Below are 21,017 nucleotides of genomic sequence, written 5' to 3'. Positions count from 1 at the left end.
AATAACATTTAATAGGGATAAATGTAAAGTTTTACATTAGGTTAATTAAAAAAAAAAACCCAGTGGTACAAGTAACAAAGTGGAAGATGTGGTTAGACTACAATGGATAATTGATATAAAAGGCACTTGGGGACTTTCATGACCTCCAAACTGGTCTGATATGGCTGCAATAAAGCTCATGCAAACTTAAATGTTACTAATACATATATATATATATATATATATATATACACATACATATATATATATGTATGTGTATATATATATATGTATGTGTATATATATATATATATAGTTCATATCTAGGGGAAAAGAAAACCACCCAAATATCCATTAACAGGAGAACTGTGGGCTACTCATAAAATGGAGCACTACTCAGCAATAAAAATGAACAAACTACCAGTATACACAATAACACGGATGGACCTCGAAAACATTACACTGAGTGAAAAGAGACAGACACCAAAGAATAGAAGCTGGACCCATTTATAAGAAGTTCAAGAACAGGTAACACTAACCTATGGTGCTAAAGATTACAACAGTGGTTGCCCATGAGGGCGGAGACTGACAAAGGGGCCATGAAAGAACGTTCTGGTGTGATGGAAATGTTTTATATCTTGACTGAAGTACTGGGTTCCAGGTGTACACATTTCACAACACTTGTGGAATTGTACTTTTAAGATGCGTGCATTTTCGTTCCATGTACATTTTTATCTCCATGAAAAAACAATCTAAGTATCAGTTTGTTATAACAAGTGCACCACTCTGAGTGGAGGTGATAACTGGGGAGGCTGTGCACATGTCAGGGATGGGGGTATATGGAAAATCTCTGTACGTTTCTCTCAATTTTGCTGTGAACCTAAAAGTGCTCTATTAAATCCTTTTAAATATAAAACCAAAAAACATCTAGGAGGGGGCAGAACACAGCCAGTGTGTTCTGTGCTGGTCACAAGGCATCTGAAACCAGGGTACAGCTGTGGATACATATGTGACAGTAAGATCACCAGCCCACGAGGCCACACCCCACATGGGGAGGAGTCTGGGGGCTCCACCACACAAGGACACTATGAAGAAACGGCTGACTGTGTTGGGTCTGGATAAAGAGAAGCTTCTAGGGGAAGAGGAGCAGACTTCTTTCTTCTGGGCACCTGACCTGGAGGGGCTGAGACTACATGCTGCTGGGTGAAGGGGGATACATGTATTCTTTGGAAAGAAGATCTGAACAAACTCCAAAGTCCCTTCTAGTTTCAAATTGTGTAAACTAGGAGAGTCACAGTAAAGTTCTTTACTTAAGGACAACTATTAAAAGTCAGAACCACCATTGAGCCCCCACTGTATCAGGCACTCTTGTATAGTGATAGGATTTATATACTATTCTACAGCATGGTGGTGATATAGTTATACTAGACAGTCTGGTACAACAATCCGTTCACCATTTCCAATGCTCACAATGGCCCTGCAAGGTTGTCGTTATACCCGCTCTATTTCCATCTTATAGATAAGAAGATGCAGACTCAGAGACAATAAAGAGCTCAAACCAGCAAAACTGGGATTCACATCTACACTGTCTGCAAAGCTAGGGTTCTTTTATGTACAACTCATGGCTTCTTATCCTTGGTAAGCTTTTGGGTCTCGGTTTTAAGTATGTGTTAGGATCCTTGAAGTAAAAGGCAATACCTGTGCCATTCAAGACACACTTTAACTTACTGTCCCTGGTGAAGCCTAGGTTTGGAAAACAAGCTGGGCGGAGAGCAGAGAGGAGTGAATGGAGCCCTGTCTCCAGGAGGCATTTTCCTTCCTGAGGACGCTCTGAACACAGCGGTTCACAAGCTGGGCCACGGCCTATACCCGATTTTTCCCAGAGGCATGGGCCACTGTGACCAGTCTCCCACAGGCCGGACAACAGAGGGCCCTCCCTAGCAGAGGGGGCAGCGCTGATGAGGCCACCTGCTCCCTGCCGTCTCACTGAGTGACCCTTCTGTCCCCGCTCTGCACTTGTACCTCACCTCACCTCACCTCATCTTTGAAGAGTCGTGCCTGGTCCTCACAGCCAGTCAGGGTCTGAACGAAGCTGAAGACCTTGGAAACCAAAGAAGACGTGTTGCCAAGGGGTTGGGGGGAAAGGGGAGGGGAGAGGTGGGCCCAGGTGGACTTGGTGCTCTCTGGGCTTCGACAGTGTTGCTTTTTCTTGTCAGCCCAAGAGGATCCTTGTGTCTCTGGTGCCGGGTGAGCAAGGAGAGGCCCAGGGGAAGCCTGTCTCTCCTGCTGGACTCCACGTGAACCAGCAGCACGTCCCTCTCCCCACCCACCGGGGTAGGCCTGCTGGCCCACGTCTCGGCCCCTGCTGGGCACCAGGAGGGGCTGTGGACGGGAGGGATGAGCGGGAGGTAGTGTCAGGTGCAGTGCCTGCTCTGCCTGACAAGGGCCTTTCCTGAACCCTCCTTCCAGGGTGTGGTGCGGTGACAGCACCAAGTGGGGAAGAGGAGTGGGGAGGGGTCCTCGCTCTCACCTCGTCAATGGTCCACTTGGCAACTGCTGAGGCCGAGATGCCTGCCACTCCCGGCAGGAGCTTGCAGTGCTGCTCCCAGCACACCGACAGCAAGCGGTCAGGGCGGGCCGACAGGGCTGACGTGAAGAGGGACTGGTGCATGGCGTCGGGAGCCAGTGCTGAAGGCAGAGGCAGAGGCTGGCAGGCTGGCGCTGAGGACTAAGCTGGTCCCTGAGGCCCACTCCTACCCATGCCCCTAGGGAGGACCAGGGCCTCCTGAGAGACTTGCACAGCCAAGAGGGAGATCTGACTCCTCAGCCACTGCCCACTCCTCCTGGTGAAGCGAGCGCCTCGCGTTACAGACTCTCAGGAGTCGGCTGTTAGGACCCGCCCAGCCCTCTCTCTCTCTGAGGCTGCATCACCCGGGGCCCCGGCAAGGGGGTGCTGTAGCACCCCTGACTGTTCTCTAGATACCTTGTAGCAGGATGGCTTCCAACATCTAAGAAGCTCAGCCCTGACAGCAGAAGCCTGTTCTGTTTGCCCTCTTTTCCTGCCTGACTCTGGCGGAGTCAGGGTGCTTCTGTGTGAGAACCCACCCCGCAAGCGTCTGCCACTGCCTCCAGCTCCATTCTTCCCCCCACCCACTCCCCGGCCTGTTCCGGACCTAGAAGGTGATCCCTGACCCGCTCGCCAACTCCACCCTGCCTGTCACCCTGCTTTCTGACCTGCTCCTGTAGTCCTGGCTCTTGGCCTCCAGCCCAGCTGCTGTATGATCTCATGACTGACGCTGTTTGGCCTCCTCCTTGACCAGGTCTGGAGCTCACCTGCCTGGACTTCATCTACTCTTGCAGGCTCAGACACACCTGGCCCCCGCCTACCTTACCAGCCTCGACTGGCTTTGGGCCATGTGGCCACTGTCCCATGGGGCTTGCCCTGCCTCTCTCTGCCCACAGACCAAGAGAGCTGCCTCCCTCCTGTTCACTGAGCTTTTAGTTCTAGACACACGGCTGCAGCTTGCCATTGCCGCCTCCCCAGGGGCCCTCCCCCAGCTCATCACAGACCAGCTTTCCCCGCCCCTTTGGCCTTTAGCTTCAGCCTTTCACCCTGACTCCTCTGCACTTCCAGTCACTCTCGGAGCCTCTGGGATCCTGTCACCAGCCCCACGGGCTGCTCTCTGTAGCTCGGCCTGCCGCCTGCCGCCATGTCTGCTTATCAGACCCAAGCTCTGGGCCACACTCCACAAACAGCCCAGCCTTCCGCACCGTGAAGGACCTGCTGCTCCCCCGGCTCCACCTGCTCTCAGCACTTGCCTGCAGCACAGCCGGGATCTCTCCTGACAGTTACCACCACAAGCACTTCATCTGCCCGGCCACAGCCTTGGCCTCCTGTTTCAAGTCCTCTTTCTGGTTCTCCAGGAACCAGGTGAGGGACAAGGCTGAGAGGCTGTAGGGAGCTTTGCTCCTAATCCTTCTTCCCCGGAGCCCAGGATGGGAACTTTCACAGGCAGTCAGGGTGTCTTATCTAACTGCAAGCCTTCTAGGGGCAGGTTCTTCTGCTTTTTTGGCTTATAAACAGCAGAAATTTACTCCTCACAGTTCTGGAGGCTGGTTAGTCCAAGATCAAGGCACCAGCAGATACACTATATGGTGAAGGCCCACTCCCTGGTTAACAGATGGCCAACTTCTCACTGTGTTGCCATATGGTGGAAGGAACAAGGGAAGGCTCTGGAGTCTCTTTTATAAGGGCACTAACCGCATTTCTGAGGGCTCCACCCTCTTGACCTGATCATTTCCTAAAGGCCCCACCTCCAAATATCATCACATTGGGGATTAGGTTTCAACATATGACTTTGTTGGGGGGACACAAACATTCATTCTATAGCATGATGATGATGATGATGATGATGATGATGATGATGATGATTAGGTAAGCCCTTCCTTGCCCTCTCTGGGCCACAGCCTCAGTCTCTGGAAAGATTTAGCTTCCCAAGTTCTCCGGATACTTTTGGAATGAATGTACAGGCACACGCCCTCTGGTGGCCAGAGCCAGACCCTGGAGTGGAAGCTGGCCAGATGTCCCCTGGGTGGGTAGAAGAGGTGCCCACTGCAGTCCCATCCTCAGAAGTCCTAACTCCGAGGGCCTGAAGGCTGGCCAAGCACCTTCTCACTCAAGCCTGAAGCTGCAGGAAGTGCCGTCTGTTTCCACCAGGAGGAGACAGCATGGAATGGCAGCAAGAAGAGGTGAGCCAATAGACAAGGCTAATAATACCAGTACATAATTGTGCTAAGCCCTTTACCTGACCTTCTCTAAATGAGAAGCCTCCTACCAGCTTTTGAGGTGGGCATATTTTCAGCATTGCACAGATAAGCAAGCTGAGGCTCAGACAGGGGGTCCCTCCCCAAGGTCTCACAGCCCATAAATGGCTGCCCAAGTCCAGGGCTGTGCTCTTAACCACCATGCTACAGATCATCTGGGTTGCAGAGACTGTTCCTGAAGAACCGGAACACCTTAAGTCCTGCCCAGAAACTGCAATGAGCCAGGCTATCTCTCATGGTCTCTTCTAGCCTTAACACGGTATGCATTCAACTCAAATAAGGCATGATCCCTAGAGCTCCTGCCGTGTATCAGGCTCTGTGCTGAATTAAAACAAAAGAAGTTTTTTAATGTTTGTTTATTTTTGAGAGACAGAGTGTGAGCAGGGGAGGGGCAGAGAGAGAGGGAGACACAGAATCTGAAGCAGGCTACAGGCTGTCAGCACAGAGCCTGACATGGGGCTTGAACCCACGAACTGCAAGATCATGACCTGAGTCGAAGTTGGACGCTTAAGTGACTGAACCACCAGGCACCCCAGGCCCTGTCCTCAAGATGTAAGATGAATTTGTCACCCAATGGAAGGCTCAGTCACCTTGTCCCTCCCTTTGGAGCATGTTATGGGCTTAACCGTATTCCCCCAAATGCATATGTTGAAGCCCAACCCCTAGTACCTCTGAATGGGGCTGTGCAGTTAACCCTGAATAATGTGGGGGTTAGGGGCACCAACACCGCACGCAGTCAAAAATCCATGTGCAACTTTGACTCCCCCAAAACTTTACTACTAATAGCCTACAGCTGACTAGAAGCCTTACCAATGACATAAATGGTCAATTAACATATATTTTGTATGTCATATGTATTATATACAATATTCTTACAACAAAGGTAGCTAGAGAAAAGAAAACATTATTCAGAAAATCATGAAAAACTACTTTTACAGGACTGTGTGCAGTTCAAGTGGCTGTTGTTCAAGGGCCAACTGTATTTGGAGATGGGTCTTTAAACAGGTGATTAAGTTAAAACAAGGCTGTTAGGGTGGGCTCTTCTCCAATCGGGGGTCCTTGAACACATGTAGAGAGACACTGGGAGGACACACGCATACAAGGCAGACCACGCGAGGACACACTCAGCAAGAGAGCGGCCACCTGCAAGCCAAGGAGCGAGGTCTCAGGAGAAACTAGCAGATATCTGATCTTGGACCTTTAGCCTCTGTAAGTGTGAGAAAATACATTTCTGTTGTGTAAGCTACTGAGTCTGTGACACTTGGTTGTGGCGCCCAAGCTAAGGCAAAGGAGACCGAGGGGTGGACGGACATCTGGGTTAGGTGCTTCTGGCCTGTTACGCCAGCAGCACAGACCAGGAGTCAGCTCTGAGTTTGAATGCCAGCTCTGCCCCTTATGAGCCGAATGACCTTGGGCAAGTGGCTTCAGCCTCTGAGCCTCCTCCTGTTCCTCTTCTCTCAGAAGAAGAGAATGCCATCCATATTACAGGATGCCTGAGAGGGTCAGCGACAGTATACGTATGGCACCTGCAACAGTGCGTGGCCCGTAGTAGGTGCTCAGTAAACAGTACTGGTAACTACTATTATTTCAGGTACTTGACACTTGAAAGTATTACTCATGTCTTCAAATGAGACTGAGACTCAGAGATATGAAGCGATTTGCTTAAGGTCACACAGCTAGAAAGTGAAAGCCATGGCCTCCCTCCCAGGAGGCCTAGAATCAAGGGGAATGGGGCTGGGGGGCATCCTCCTGCTGCACAGTGGAGAACCAGAGGCCCAAAGAGGCTCAGAGTCCCTTCTGCAGACCCACAGCAAGGCCACGGGAGAAGCGGGACTGGAACCCATGGTCACCCCTGTGTTCTTGCCGCTGCTCTATGCTCTGCAAGTGCCCGAGAGGAAGAGGAGGCCTCCCTTCCAGTTGCCCCCTCTAGGTCCCCCTAGTGACTCATCCCACCAATTACTAAGCACTCACTGTGAACACCTTGTGGAGGGCATGGGAGTAGATGACCCAGGACTTACTTGGGAAATCTTCTTGCGGGATCTTCCGATACTTTGGAGGGCGTCCAATCCTGGAGAGAGAGGGACCGGGTCCGTGGCAGGGAATCAGTGCCTGGCCTGGCCCAAGAGGACACGAGGCCCTGCACCCTTGCCCTCCGCACCGGCCATGATGGCGAGGCTTCTTCCTTAGGGAGAAGCCTGAGAGGTTCCTCTTACGGGCCGAGGCCTCTGTGTCGGACAGCTCCGCCTTCAGCCGATTCTGGTTCCTCTCAGCCAGTGGGCAGCCTGAGAGGCAATGGTGAGCTGTGAACTTGCCTGTGACGTGACCAGAACCATCACAACCAGGAGTGGGGCACTTCCTGGGGAAGCGAAGAAGAAGGTGGCATAAGCTGGGTTGAATATGCTTGTTCCCACTGAGCCCTTCCCAACTCTGGTCCCATTGGGAGAGTGTCCTGGTGAACCCCGATTGGCTGCACACAGCAGGTTAAAAAAGCCCCTCTCTGAACAAGGCCTGGGGGTCTCAGCAGGGGCCCTTCACTCACCGGTGGTGAAAGTTGTACTTGGAGGTCCTGGTGTGTGGCAGGCTCCGATAGCTGAGAGGGGGACAGCCCCCAGGGGAGGCAGAGCTGGGCTCTCTGGGTCCTGGGGCACCAGGAAGAAAAGAGTCAGCACAACGTCCTTGGCGGGGGGGGTGGTGTGAGATGAGGGGATGGAGGGCAGGGAAGGAACAGTTTCTAGGGGGAAGGTTAGAACTAGGAGCGAGTTCCTCAGCTACAGGGGCCCTAACCTAGACTGTGACATCATTTCCTGCTACTGGGTATCTGCCCCTCTTTGGAGAATGAGGGCTTGGCTCTCATACACTCTGTTCAAACCTCAGGCCATGATCTCTGCCCCTGAGAGAAGGAAAACCCTCTGGGAGAAGATCAACTCAGAGCTGGTGTAGGCACAGCTGTACCTGAGAAGCTGCATCAGATAGGTTCATGTTATTCTGTTTCCCTGTTTCATTCTCAAGGCGTTAGTAACTTTCTTTAGGCCCTACTCAGATTTGGAGAATAACTGAGAAGGATCAATACCCGACGTGACTTGGAACTGAGTGGTGCAGTGACCTGACCTCCAACCCTACCTGCAGAGACCAGGATTTTATTTAAAGAAACCTGCTTTCCTCAGCAAACATAACGTCTGCTCTGTGTGGCTCTGGTGGATGCTGAGAGAACTCCCTGGGTGCATAACTCCCTCCTAGGTACATGCTCCCAAGCGAGCTCGCCCTGCACATCTCAGTACCCTAAACCCAACAACGGCTCAGTGTGGCAGAGACCGCTGAGGCAGGGGAAATGCGGGATTCCAGAGCTCACTGTAGGCACTAGGGTTCACGTGTGCACAGTCAGAATCCCCTGGGCAAGCTGCAGGAAGGGGACTGTCAGAGCTTGTGGGGTTGAGGTGGACATCAGTAGGAGAAGGGTCAGAAGGTCCAAAAGGTACACACGGAGAGGAGGCTGCAGAGGATGCCCTGTCTTGGAGCACCAGCCTGCAGGGTGGATGTCGGGATGGTCGGCGTCAATCCAGAAGTCATAGGCGTGACTCCAGCCATCAAAGTGGAGCTGCAGAGGGAAGGCCCTTGGAGGTCAGGTATTCCTCATGGAGCCCAGCTCAGCCAGGAGGACCTCCAGGCTCCAGTGAGGCTCTCCACGTCCTTGGGGCCTGTCAGAAGCAAGATCCTGGATTGGAAGAACCAAGGCACCAACCTCACCAGAATCCACCTCCACCACCACTTTTTCCAAGGGCTTCACTCATTAAGTTACTGGCATCTCCCATCAATCCACACACAGGAAAAGGATCATTAGGCCCACTTTATAGGCTCAGAGAGGGGAAATGACTTGCCCAAGCTCACTCTGGATGAGGCTAAAGTTTGACCCCAGATCTTCGCCCTCAAATGTAGAGCTCCCTTCCCACAACCTGTGGCCTCCCTTATGTCTGACTCGTGCCACGCCCTTGACCTCTAACCAGTCCACAGAATTCCTGCCCAAACAGCCTGTCCACTCCCCTGGCCTGAGGGGCCCGGAGCCACCTTTATCCGATGGTCCTCCACATCCTCCACGCTGGCCACACGAATCAGGGCTGGGTTCCTGCGGTCCACGGCCTCCAGCTTCATGTTGACCAGGAAGCTGTGTGGGGGTCGCTGCAGGGGGACAGCAGCCTTCAGGCCAAGGCCTAGCTCAGTAGAGCTGAGGTCCCAAGAAAGGAGCCCAACTGCTGTGACTTGGAAATTGTGGCCTGCCAAAGGGGGAGCACTCCACTTGGCCTCCATTCCATGTGGCTGGCCAAGTGCTCCATGCCTTCCCAGAGGTCAGCTCTGGGGGCAGAGAAAGCTGACTCACCACCTTGAAGGCCCAGGTAGGCACAGCAGAGGCCCCGGTTTCTTCCAGATATTTCTCCCAACAGAAGCTGTCAGGGTCTGGGTAGTCTGGAGGAGAGGATGAGAGCAATGTCTAGGCACTGTGGCACACTAGGGGAAGTTCTCTCTCCCCAAACAGGACCCGGAGAACAGACGGGGTACAATCCCCCCAACACCACCAGAGCCAGCTGCTGGCAGGGGCTCCTGAGGCAGAAGGGTGCTAGCCGGAACCAAGCATATCACCAAGCAGTTCACAGGGCTGTCTGGGAACGCTGGCCCCCCTTCCCCCTTCTTGGTCCTGCTGCTCCAGCTCAAGCCCAGCCCCGTCTGAACCTCTCCTGTGTGTGGATCAGAGTAATACTCTGAAAGAAAGGACACACTTTCTCTGCTCTGGATTCCTGCTCCCTTGCTGAGGGGGGTTGTCTAACTTTCTTCCTTTAAACCTCAACAGAGTCAGGGGTTGACAGGTCTCTCCTTAAATCAAAGGTTTCTCAACTCCCAGGCAAAGACGATGAGGCTCCAGGATACATCTGTCCCCTCACCCAGACCCTAAAGACCCAGCTACTGAGGTAAAGGATCAGGAGGAGGGCTGTGGGGCCAGGCCTGGAAAGGGGCATTTGCTCAGGCTGCAGGGTCACCTTGTGGAGGGGTGAGGGGCTTTCCTTGCTTCTGGCACCAGCCCACCGGGTGGATGTAGGGGCTGCTGGGATCACACCTGAAACCAAGAATACTTCACTGTCCCAAGTGACACTTTGAGGCCTATGACAGCACAGCTCCAGTGCCCACCCTCATTCTACTGCTTAGTGAGAGCTACACAGACGGCTGATGAAGTCAGAAAACTGTAGCATTAACTACAAACTCTAAGACTACCATAACGTAAAAGGGAAAATCATGAATCACAGGTTTGCTCATCCTAACCTTGGTATTTTTAGGATGAAACATTTAATTTTGCATTGTATTTCTTATGATATAGATCAAAGCCACAGGACAGTCCGTGATGCCCCGGAGCAAATATCAATGTCAGGACCAGGTTGGGGTTACATGGTGCCTGAGGTCTGAAAGTATTGCCTCCTGCCTCCACCATCCCCTCACCACCACCGCCCCCCCCCCCCCCCCACCGACCCCGGCCAAGTCTGGGCCCTCCCACTACCAGTAGTCATAAGTATCATCCCAGTTGTCAAAGTGCACCAGGAAGCGGCTGTCCACCACGTCGGTCACACTGGCCACACAGACAAGGGACGGGTTCATGCGGTCAACAGCTTCCAGCTTCATGCCCACCTGGAAGCCCAGGGGTGGGGGACTCTGTGGGCAAGAAGAGAGGCTGCCATAACAGGCTGGCTAGCACTAACCCAGAACCCACTGGCAAAGGAAGGAGTAGGTTCTCCAGGAGTTATGCCTGGGGTGGGGTAGGGTAGGGGGCACGGGAGAAACAGGCTGAGAAAGAGGGTCCTTCCAGGGCAGAATCATAACCCCAACCCTGAGCCACTTGGGAACTTGTGGCCTCCAAGGAAGGAAGCCTCACTGTGGTGGAAGATGAGAGACAGGCAGAAAGCCACGCATTCACCCAGAGAGTCTGTCTGGTTGAGTCTAAGCCTCTCCTACACAGACCAGCCTGGCCTAGCTTGCATTGAGGTGGCTGGGTCACTAGTGGGTGCTGGGAGGGAGAAGCTGTCGTGAGGCAGGGAGAGGGGAGGAAGAACATCCATTGGGCGTAAGCTTCAAAAGCCATCACCTCCCTTGACCTTTGCAACAACCCTGTGGAGGTAAGTATGATCATCTCCATTTTATAGATTACATAATTTGCGCAGGACCACAGTGCTAGTCAATGGTGGGACCGGGATTTAAACAGTTTGACTTAAAAGTCTGCATTCCCTTTCATAATAGCAGGCAGAATCCCACCAGTCACTGGGAACCTGTAGGTATGGTCTGTGGGGCCAGACCCGGGCGGGAGAGTAACTACCTGAATGGCATGGTGGACGCCCTGACCCCTGGGGACCCTGCACTCTTGACCTGGTAACAATTTTAATGGGGGTTCCCTAAATCTTGCGGACTTCTAGCTGGAGATTAGGAGCTACTTTGACTGCTGGATACAGTTGCCAGCTGCCTTGAACAGAGAAAAAGACAAGGAGTGAACGTTGGGACTAAATGGGAGAGTCGCGGTGTTGGTCAAAAGGAAGGAAAAAGCAAGCTCCCAGAACAGAGGCTTGGACCTTACCCCCAGGTCTGCAGAGCAAACCAATGCAAGAAATAAGGACAGTGGCATCCCAGTGCCCAGGCTGAGATGGTGGGTGCCCGGAGGACAGGGTTTCTGCGGTAGGGAGGAGGGGAACCTGGGCAGACCCCATAACCAGGTCTCCCTCTGGCCCTCGGCCTGCCCAGAGCGCCCCTCCCATTTGGTGTGAGCTGAGGGCACTGGTAGATGAGCTCTCTTCTGCTGGGATTCTGTCCCAGAGGGTGGGAATACGCTCTCACTTGCTCGGGGCCACTCACGTGGCTCTGGTTCACAAACAGGTGCTTGGGGGCGGCCTGAGCTCTTGTGCTGCGCAGGTACTGGCTCCAGCTGAACTCCTCCTCCTTGTAACCTAGGCCCCTCAGGCGGGGAAGAACAGAGCGCCGTGAAGACAGAGGCTGGGCCATCACGAGGACACCCCGCGCTGAAGCAGCAGAATCAGGAAAGCCCAAGGACCTCCCAACCCTCAAGAACCTGCCCAGGGAGACCCTGCTGAGGTGGGACATGACCCGGGTTGTCATTCCAAGGGCAAGGGCAAAGCAGAAGCCCTGGGGCCTAGTCACAGCAGGATGAGATTAAAAGAGGCTAGTGGTGGAACGGGGAACAGGGGAGAAGGTCCCACAGGGAAGAACCAATGGGTCTGAGGGCTCACTGCCTCACTGTGACCAACCTGGCTAGGCCTTACCTTTGGGGGGCTGCAGTTTGTGCCCAGTCTTCTCAAACCAGCCAGCGGGATGAATGTCAGGGGAGTTGGCATTGATCCAGAAGTCATGGCACTCGGAATACCCATCGAAGTGTAGACGTAGGCGGTAGCCACACACCTAGCCCCATCAGGGGGAATCACAGGGACTCTGATGCCAGCAGACTCCCACTCCCTCTCCCTCACCTCTCCTGGCCCAGCCTGGTGGTCTCAAGGGTCTCGAACGCTAGCAAGTTCCCCAGCCCACCACTCTTCCCCCCATCCTGAACCTTGCCCCACACTCTCCCATCCTGCATTGAGGACAGATCATGTACTCATGAGCCGAGTCTGCATGTGAGACAGGCAGAGTCTAGGACATCCTCCTGCCCTTTTAAGCCCTGGACAGAACCACAAGGGCACCTACCGAGGCTCAGGCCTGTTCAGAGGGCCCCTGATGACCCTTCCTTCTGCTACCATCTCTCACTGCTCCCCCCTCACACTGCTGTGACCTCACTGAGCTGATGGCAGCTCCTTGAACTTGGCTCCCTGTTCTATGCCCATGACTTTTGCTTCTTCTGCCTGGAACACCTACTCACTCACAATTTATCCCTCAACGCTTGGCTGGAGGCCTTTCCTCTATGAAGCTCCTCTTGCCCCCTTGGGGCTGCCCTGCTCACATCTGCTGCCCCGTGTGGTAAGCTGCTGATGTGTTTGTTTATCTGGCTGATTCCCACACAAGTGTGAGCTCCCAGAGGACGAGATCATGGTTGGACTCATGCCAACACCTCTGCCCTCGGGATCCCTCCTCCTCAGGCTCCCCCAGCACTGCAGGATGCACCATTCAGTAACGTCTCCACGCCCAATATTTAGGTTTTGTTCCTATTTTAGCTTTCGGTGGGTTCCACCATAACCCCCTAAAGACTGGGTGCTTTCTGAGGGCAGGGCAGTGTCTCCGTCATCTGGGTCAGGACCTCCATGTCCCTAGCAGTCCCCATCAGGCTACCCAGAGAGACATCACCAGAATACGGGAGCAAGTCTCAGCTCACCTCAGCCACTGTGAGGATGAAGTACATGGACGGGTGTTGAGGGTCGATGCCTTCCAACTTCATGCCCAGTCTGAAGCCATTCTTATTATGAGTGACCGCCTGGTACTGTCAACGCACAGATTGGAGAGGACCCAGCCTCCATCCAGCCTTAGCCTTGCCTAGTGGGCTTGGGGTGAAGGAGCTGCCTTTAGACCCCACCCGCCTGGTATTACCAAAGTGGTAGCTTATGTGGGAATCTTTAGTGCAGGGATCCACAGCAGGACACACTAGCTCCCAGGTCCTCTGAAAAATGTGGGCTAAGTCAGGGCTGGATTTAAGGGCTTGCTCTTACCCAAGTCATAGAGAGATCCGCATACAAGAACTGAGCAGAAGGTACCAGGATTCAAAAGTCCACAGGTCCAGTGATGGGTGAGCCAGGGTCCCACCTCTCTACTTCCTCCTATCCTGGGCGCCTCTCAAGAGTGAGCCCTTCTCTACTCTGGGACCCTAACCAGCCTCTCCCCCTTCCATTCTACCAGTCTTTTGAGGGATATCAGACACACAGAACACCAGAAGGTCTGAGGTTGGTGGTGAGTTCCTGGACTGGGTATGCAAGCTCTTCCTAGGTAGAAATTGCCTGACTCACGTCCTGGAAGAGGCTGACAGGGGCGGTGACAGCCTTCTGCTCCTCCAGATAGGGCTCCCACGACCAGCCTTCCTTCTTCTCCCCTGATGCTGTGGACAGGAGACAGACAGACTAACCTCTGGACTGCTCCCGATAGATTCTTCTCCTGAGTTTCCCCTGACTCAACTCTACCTTACCTCCAAAACAAACCTTTGTCTATGATCACATGCTGCCCTCTGGGCCCTCCCAGCCATGCCAGCACCGGACAGCAGGGGTTCAGACTTCAGGGGAGACTCAGTCTCAGGCGGGGCTGCACCCAATTCTGTCTGCCCCACCCTCATCCCCAGACCACTGTCAGCAAAAGTACTTTGGATTATTTAGCAATTAAATTGAGGTCCCACAGAGGGACTCAGTTTTCTGACAAAGCCCAGTGACAAGTCCTGAGCCAGAGGAATTCATCACAGTGCCACCTAAGCTCACAGGGATAGAAGAGGAAAAAGAGAAATGAGACAGAAACCATGGAAGGAGGAAGAAATGGAGGAGCAAGGTCACACAGAAATGAGAAACTCTCTTTTTTCGAATCTTCTTCCTCTAAACACACACAGGTACACACAGATACACAAGTATGTTATATGTGTGCTTGGTATGCCCACAGAGTACAGACTGATTCCATGGCCCTCCTTGATATACACATGCCATGTGTGCACACACCTGTGTGCGCACGTGTGCGCGCGCTGCGCGCGCGCGCGCGCACACACACACACACACACACACACACACACACACACACACACGCTGTGGTTAGGAATCTCCAGAGGAGATCCCTCCTGGGGAGAGGGAGAGAAATTTCCCTACGGGACCTTCAGGTTAGTGTAAGATGGAGACCAGGCCTCCAGAACAGAGAGAAACATCCTTTAAAGACTAGAATAGGTGGCGATGTGTAAGGTAGGCTCACAAGGTCAGCCTGAGCTGCCTTTAGCTGAAGGCTACAGATAATGAAAGAGGCAAAAACCTGCAAAAATCAATTCATATCCCTTGGGTAAATAGCTCCAGCTTCTTCTAGAAACTTCACTGACTCAATTTTGTCATCTAAGATATGCAGACAACTTCATCTACCACAGGGAGTCATTTGCAGAAGGAAATGAAATGCTGTGAGTAAAAGATCTTCTTGAAATGCAAAGTGCTGGTCTTGTGTTACTGGTCTTCCTAGGGTTCCATGAAGTCTGTCTGATCTGGATTCTAGCTCTGCCATGCTCTGGCTCTCTTGGCTACTGCCCTGGATCATTCAGATGTGGAGTGATTTGTTACTCAGGAAGAAGCTTTTCTTCTTTAGCTGGAACCGCAGTGGCTAGAAGCATCTCCCTAGGAGCTGCCTAAGTTCCCTGGCCACTGTACTGAGCCTTGAGATCCCCACCATCTGACCCAGCTGGGCCAAAGCAAGTCTTTTCTTCATCAACTGATCAACCAAGCCATCAGACTGTCTCAGAGATCTACACCTACACACCAACCCAGAGTACATCTCTTCCCACTACCCTCTGTCCTGAGTGAAACCTGGATTGTCCCTTGAACACATCACTTGTGTTCCCTCAAGAAATCCTCAGTTCTCCCACTTGGCCTTTATCCAGACTTACAGAGCATGCCAAGGGAGGAGAGAGTAGGCTTTGGGACGCCAGGCCTGGCATCGTCTCCCCGCGTCTTGCCACTGCCGTTCTACGTTATCCTGCATAATACCTCTTCACTTTTTCCAAATCACCACTATTATCACCAGCCCTTCACAACCCCTGAGCCTTTCTCCCCAGATGTTCTCACTTCTCACTCTTCCTAAACCGTACATGAGCCACTTGTTGGGACTTCTCACCTCAGGAAGCTCTGCCCCTCCTGGGCTCCTAACTCTAAGTTCTTCTCCCCTCAGCCACACTCCAATGTGGCCAAGCTCTAAGACACCCCCCCTCTGCTGCCCAGGCCACAGTAGAGACCTCTGGCCTCCCCATCTTCTGTGTCTTACCCTTCCAACCCCCAACCATGACACTTACCTCCCTAACCCTTTATTATCTGCATTCTCTCACTAGTCACAATGCGTAACAGGTATATCGACTTTACAGTTTACCATCACCACCATTTCCATTTCCCTTAACCATTCCTTCACCACTGAGTGAAGGCTTCACCACTGAGTGGGGCTTCCTGTGTGCCAAGGCTGGTGCCAGAAACTGGGGGTACAGGGATGCCTCAGAGACCTCACATATGTGGTCCCCTTTAATCTTCACACAATGTCTCAAGGAGATAGGTAGGACTCATGGTAATCCTTTTCACAGATGAGAAAAGAGATGAGAAATGGAATCAAGTGGAGAGAGGTCCGACTACTAAACCCTTCAGTAATGACTCGACGTCTCCTCCCTGACCAAGCCCCAGCCTCCTCTGGTTTCCTGCATCCTTTTCCCATGGTGAACAACAGGCTGAGCTGTTAGCTACATCCTCAAGACCAGATGAGTCCCAACGCTTCTGCGTACAGTTGTACAGTATGCACACTGTACACAGGTGCCCAGCCAAGAGGGTGAATGGGCTGAAATCCAGCCTAGGCTCCTTGCCGAGCCATGTGGCTAAGTCTACTGTGAAAAAAGGTTGCCTTTTTCTAATTGGGTCTGTTCAGAAAGGGCACCTGTTTACAATGTGTGTCAAGGTACCGCATAGGCCAGCTGTGGTACTCATCCTCTTTTGACTTCCAGAAATGCTCCTTTGCTTATTCCTGCTTCCTTAGACTAGATGCTCTTGACTAGCAGTTTCTTCAGCTAGCTTAAGCTGTCCAAAACCAAATTCATAACTTCTCTGCCAAAGCTGTGGTCTTCTCAGTCTAGTCCATCCTGGTCGATGGCACGAGTATCCATTCAGTCACATAAGCCAGGAACATGAGAGGGATCCTTTATGTCTCTTTTTTCACGCCCAGCCTCCTTCAGTCCCTGAGTTCTGCTGACTCCAACTTCTACCTGTCTCTCGAACCTATCCCCATCTTTCTCTATGCTCACTGTTGGTCTCACTTTGAGCCTGGTTCAAGAGCCCTTGGACTGATCTCTCTGCCTCAGATTCAGTCTATTGCCAGAATAGCTCTAAAATAAAAATCATTTCTTTCTTTGCTTTATGTCCACATTGGCTTCTGATTTACAACCAAAAGTCCAAACACCTTTCTGCAGCACACAAAGCTGTCAGTGACTAGCTTACCATGCATTTCCACGTCCCTGTGTGCCTCTGTGCCTTTGCACATCCTCATCCCTCTGCCTCATAGATGCTGTCCCCACTGTGTCCCATCCTCTTATCTTCTTCTCACCCACAGCTCCGGCACTAGCACAGGGTTTTCACAGAAACATAATCACCAATTGTTTGTTAAGTGAATGACTAGGAGGATGTATGTGTGCATGCACGGATATGTGGACGACTGGACGTATGGATGCAGGGATGTATGGATGTATAGACGCACAGAGGGAAGTAACATCATCCCACCTACCCTGTGCAGCCTTCCTTGGCTCTATGAGGCAGCACTTGTTCCGTGACAGTCCTTTGTACCTACATACCTCAACCACAACAGTTATTATACTATTCCATAACTACCTGTTTAAAAAATTTTTTTTCATTCATTATTTTTGATAGAGACAGAGACAGAGAGAGCAGGGGAGGAGCAGAAAGAGAGGGGGACAGAGGCTCCGAAGAGGGCTCTGTGCTGACAGCAGAGAGCCTGATGTGGGACTTGAACTCACAAACTGTGAGATCATGACCTGAGCCAAAGTCAAACGCTTAACTGACTGAATCACCCAGGTGCCTTCTCTCTCTCTTTAAAGTTTATTTACGTATTTTTGAGAGAGAGAGAGAGAGGCAGAGAGAGAGGAAGGGAGAGAATCCTAAGCAGGCTCTGCACTGTCAGCACAGAGCCCAACACAGGGCTCGAACTCATGAACCGTCAGATCATGATCTGAGGCTTAACCAACTGAGCCATGCAGGCACCCCTCATTCCTCAAATGTCTTGATGTCCCTGTGCTACCAAGCCCCCTTCCATCTGAGCACTACCTTCTTGCTGCACTCTCTTAGCTGTATCTTCTTCCTCTTCTCTTGCCATCGGTGGTTCTTTCTCCCACCCCAACCCTGCTCCTCAATGGTGGGAACCCTAGAAATACACCAATTGCTTCCCATTTCCTCTCTTTGTGCTGACTCTCTTGGGAAGCTTCTTGAGCGCTGCTTCAGTAGTTTAGGTGGAGGTAATTCGCAGATTAATGGTTCTAGCCAGACTTTCCACTCTAAGGTCTACAGGAGAGAAGGAAAACCTAAAGAACAGAATGCTATGGCTCAAGAACAACCAATCACAAGCAGTCACCAGGGTGCCAACCATGTGCTGGATCTTTTTGTTTTAAATTTGCCACAGAAACATCTATTTGCCTATCTCTTCTGCGGTATGGTTAGCCAGTATTTGCCTATCTCTTCTGCAGCATGGTTAGCCAGTTCAGAATCAGTTCATTTCAAGACAGAAAACTTAATCAAGAGCCAGCCACTTGAGGTCAACATGTACCTGGCAAGGATCTATGCCTGGGAACACCAAACCAAAGAGGCTGGGCTCCATAATGCTATGGTCTATTCTTCACTTGGCCTTCAGTTTCTAGCAAGTACAAATGGACCTTTCTGAAAATCTCATGAAAGTCATGGACCATCTACCCAGAAAAATAAACAATTCACAGAATTTTGCACGTAAATTTAGATTAGGGACCTCAGTTACGAAGGCACTGTTGTAAGAGTCCTACTGATAAATGACTTGTACCAAAGCACACACTCGTATTCTCAACTTGCTCCCCAACTCTACGGCACACTCTTTGTATTTCAATATAAAATATGTTCCCTATACCAAATTAAAAAATGGCATGGATCTGAATAAATATTTATCTAAAGAAAATACATAAATGTCCAATAAGCACATGAAAAGATGCTCAACATCATTAGCCATCAGTGAAATGCAAATCAAAACCACAATGAGATATTACTTCACACCCACGAGGATGGCTATAATAAAAAAGAGACAATAACAAGCATTGATAAGGGTGTGAATAAACTGGAACTCTCAAACTGGTGGGAATGTAAAATGGCACAGCCACTTAGGAAAACAGTCTAGCAGTTCCTTAAAAGGCTAAACACAGAGTTACCATATAACCCAGCAATTCACTCCTGGGTACACAATCAAGAAGAATGAAAACATATCCACACAAAAACTTATACATGGATATTCATATCAGCATTACTCATAATAGCCCCAAAGTGGAAGCACCCCATATCCATCAATCAATAAATAAACAAAGTGTGATATAACCACACAATGGAATATTACTCAGCAATAAAAAGGAATGGGGGTACTAATGGCCGCTACCCCATGGATAAACCTTTAAAACACTGTGCTAAGTGAAAGAAGCCAGTCACAAAGAGCCACCATATTATGTGATCCCATGTATGTGAAATGTCCAGACTAGGCAAATCCACATCCACAGAAAATAAACCTGGGGTTGCCTAGGACTACAGGAGTATTGGTGATTTGGGGGGAATGATAGCTAAGGGACCCAGGGTTTCTTTCTGGAGTGATGAAAAAAATGTTTTGAAATTGATTGCGGTGGTGGTTACAGAACTCTGTGAGTACACGAAAACCCACTGAATTGTACAATTCAAATGGATGGACTGCATGGTTTATGAATTCCATCTCAATAAAACCGCTAAAAAAACCTGTACCTTGTAAAAATACATATGAAGCACTAACTGCGAAAACTGGATAGAGTGGACACCAATCAGAATGAAAACATTCTGCTCCTCAGAAAACATCATTTAGAAAGGAAAAAGCAAGCCAAAGACTGGGAGAAAATATTTTTTTTAGCATATATGTTTGATAAAGGACTTATACCCAGACTATATAAAGAATCAATAATAAGAAGATAAACAACTTGATTAAGAATGGGAAAAAATGTATGTCTCAGGCAACTATAAGGAAACAGAAGAAGATGCTTGCAGGACTGCTCTGGATGTGAAAAGGCTGTAACAAGTTGACCCCAAAGAATCCCACCTGATCTGGATGTGGGCAGAACGAGAGGGGACACGAGAATATCAGAATAACTGTTAATGACTAAATATACTGTAAAGACTTTTACCATGATGTGTTAGAAAATGATTCTTCAAACAAAGTGGCTGTTGCAACGATAAAGCAGATATATGCGAGAGAGAGAGAGAGAGAGAGAGAGAGCGAGCGCGAGAGCGCGCCTGAGTACACATATGAGTTACACGGTTCTAAACCGTAAACTATTGGAACATCCTGTGAGGACTAGATAACGTCAGTCTTGTACAACATGAGCCCAGCAGCTGGCCATCTAACCGCCAAACAGTGTAAACAGAACACAGATTCTCCAAAACACACACAGGACACTCAAGCAAACCTGCCACCCCCACCCTGAGCCCTAGATTCTTCTGCCAAAAGACCCCAAAAATGAGTGGGAAAAAATTTAGCCATAAATGCAAACTTCTGTTGACTAACAGAGTATCTTTCCTTGAAAAAAGGAAAAAAAGACAGAAAATGGAAAATATCCAGAAGATGGTGAGAAGTATGGTGAGAAGTATGAATCAAAAGATAACTCTGTACTGGACAAGAGGACCCAGCTAAAAGAATGCTGATTCATGAATCTAGCTCCCTAAGTAAGACAGAACAGTTGAACCACTGTCTTGAGGAGTTAGACACTGTCTCCTTCCTCTGAATAAGACTTAAGAGGCCATAAACCAATGAGAGCTACGCTTTTGGCTTCTGAAGTGAGAGCCTTGGGTGAGAGACAGCAGTGAAAATTTGGTTTGGATGTGATGGGCAAAATTTCCAATAGGCACTACAGAGTTTGGAACCCTGGGCACAGCCTGGGTTCCTCTGGCTGGCACTGATCTGTCAAGGCAGAATGTCTTAAGAACTCACCTCAGACTCTGGCTCTCTCTGGGACAGGAAAGACAGTAAATCATGCAACTGAACCATGGTCCAAGTGGAACCACCAACATACGACTCATCCATGCATGCACTGAATAAACATTTATTGAGAGTCTACTCAACACCAGTCGCTAAGCTAAGTACCGAGGATACAATGATTAATACAGCTTTGAGGGAGGAAGGTAGACATTAAACAAGAAGTGTGATAAATGTTACTTAGCTTAGCAGACTGTTGTCACATGGGAATGGAAAAGGGCTGAGGGCCAGAGGTGACTATGAATGACTTTTGTTCC

At 50.6% G+C, this 21,017-nt stretch overlaps 1 protein-coding gene across 14 annotated transcripts in view; it reads right to left on the bottom strand.

The window, feature by feature from the left end:
* L3MBTL1 (L3MBTL histone methyl-lysine binding protein 1) overlaps positions 1-21,017 on the bottom strand; it is a 42,313-nt gene that overhangs the window by 3,980 nt on the left and 17,316 nt on the right. For 8 of the 14 annotated variants that reach the window (XM_060618096.3, XM_060618087.3, XM_078444059.2 and 5 more), the window contains 14 exons: positions 13,773-13,861; positions 13,148-13,252; positions 12,108-12,243; positions 11,665-11,774; positions 10,343-10,494; positions 9,831-9,907; positions 9,176-9,261; positions 8,866-8,976; positions 8,284-8,398; positions 7,343-7,442; positions 6,962-7,159; positions 6,822-6,871; positions 2,510-2,667; positions 2,017-2,079 (listed from right to left, as the gene is read on the bottom strand). In XM_060618096.3, coding sequence (XP_060474079.1) covers positions 2,017-2,079; positions 2,510-2,667; positions 6,822-6,871; positions 6,962-7,159; positions 7,343-7,442; positions 8,284-8,398; positions 8,866-8,976; positions 9,176-9,261; positions 9,831-9,907; positions 10,343-10,494; positions 11,665-11,774; positions 12,108-12,243; positions 13,148-13,252; positions 13,773-13,861 — 1,550 coding nt within the window. The other 6 variants (XM_078444061.2, XM_060618144.3, XM_060618077.3 and 3 more) reach the window with 5 other exon arrangements.

Source organism: Panthera onca, chromosome A3, assembly GCF_046562875.1.
Source record: "Panthera onca isolate mPanOnc1 chromosome A3, mPanOnc1 haplotype 2, whole genome shotgun sequence".
In the NCBI taxonomy this organism is placed as follows: Eukaryota; Metazoa; Chordata; class Mammalia; order Carnivora; family Felidae; genus Panthera; species Panthera onca.
The sequence above is the reverse complement of the archived record's forward strand: the minus strand, read 5'-3'. Positions and strand labels throughout refer to the sequence as shown.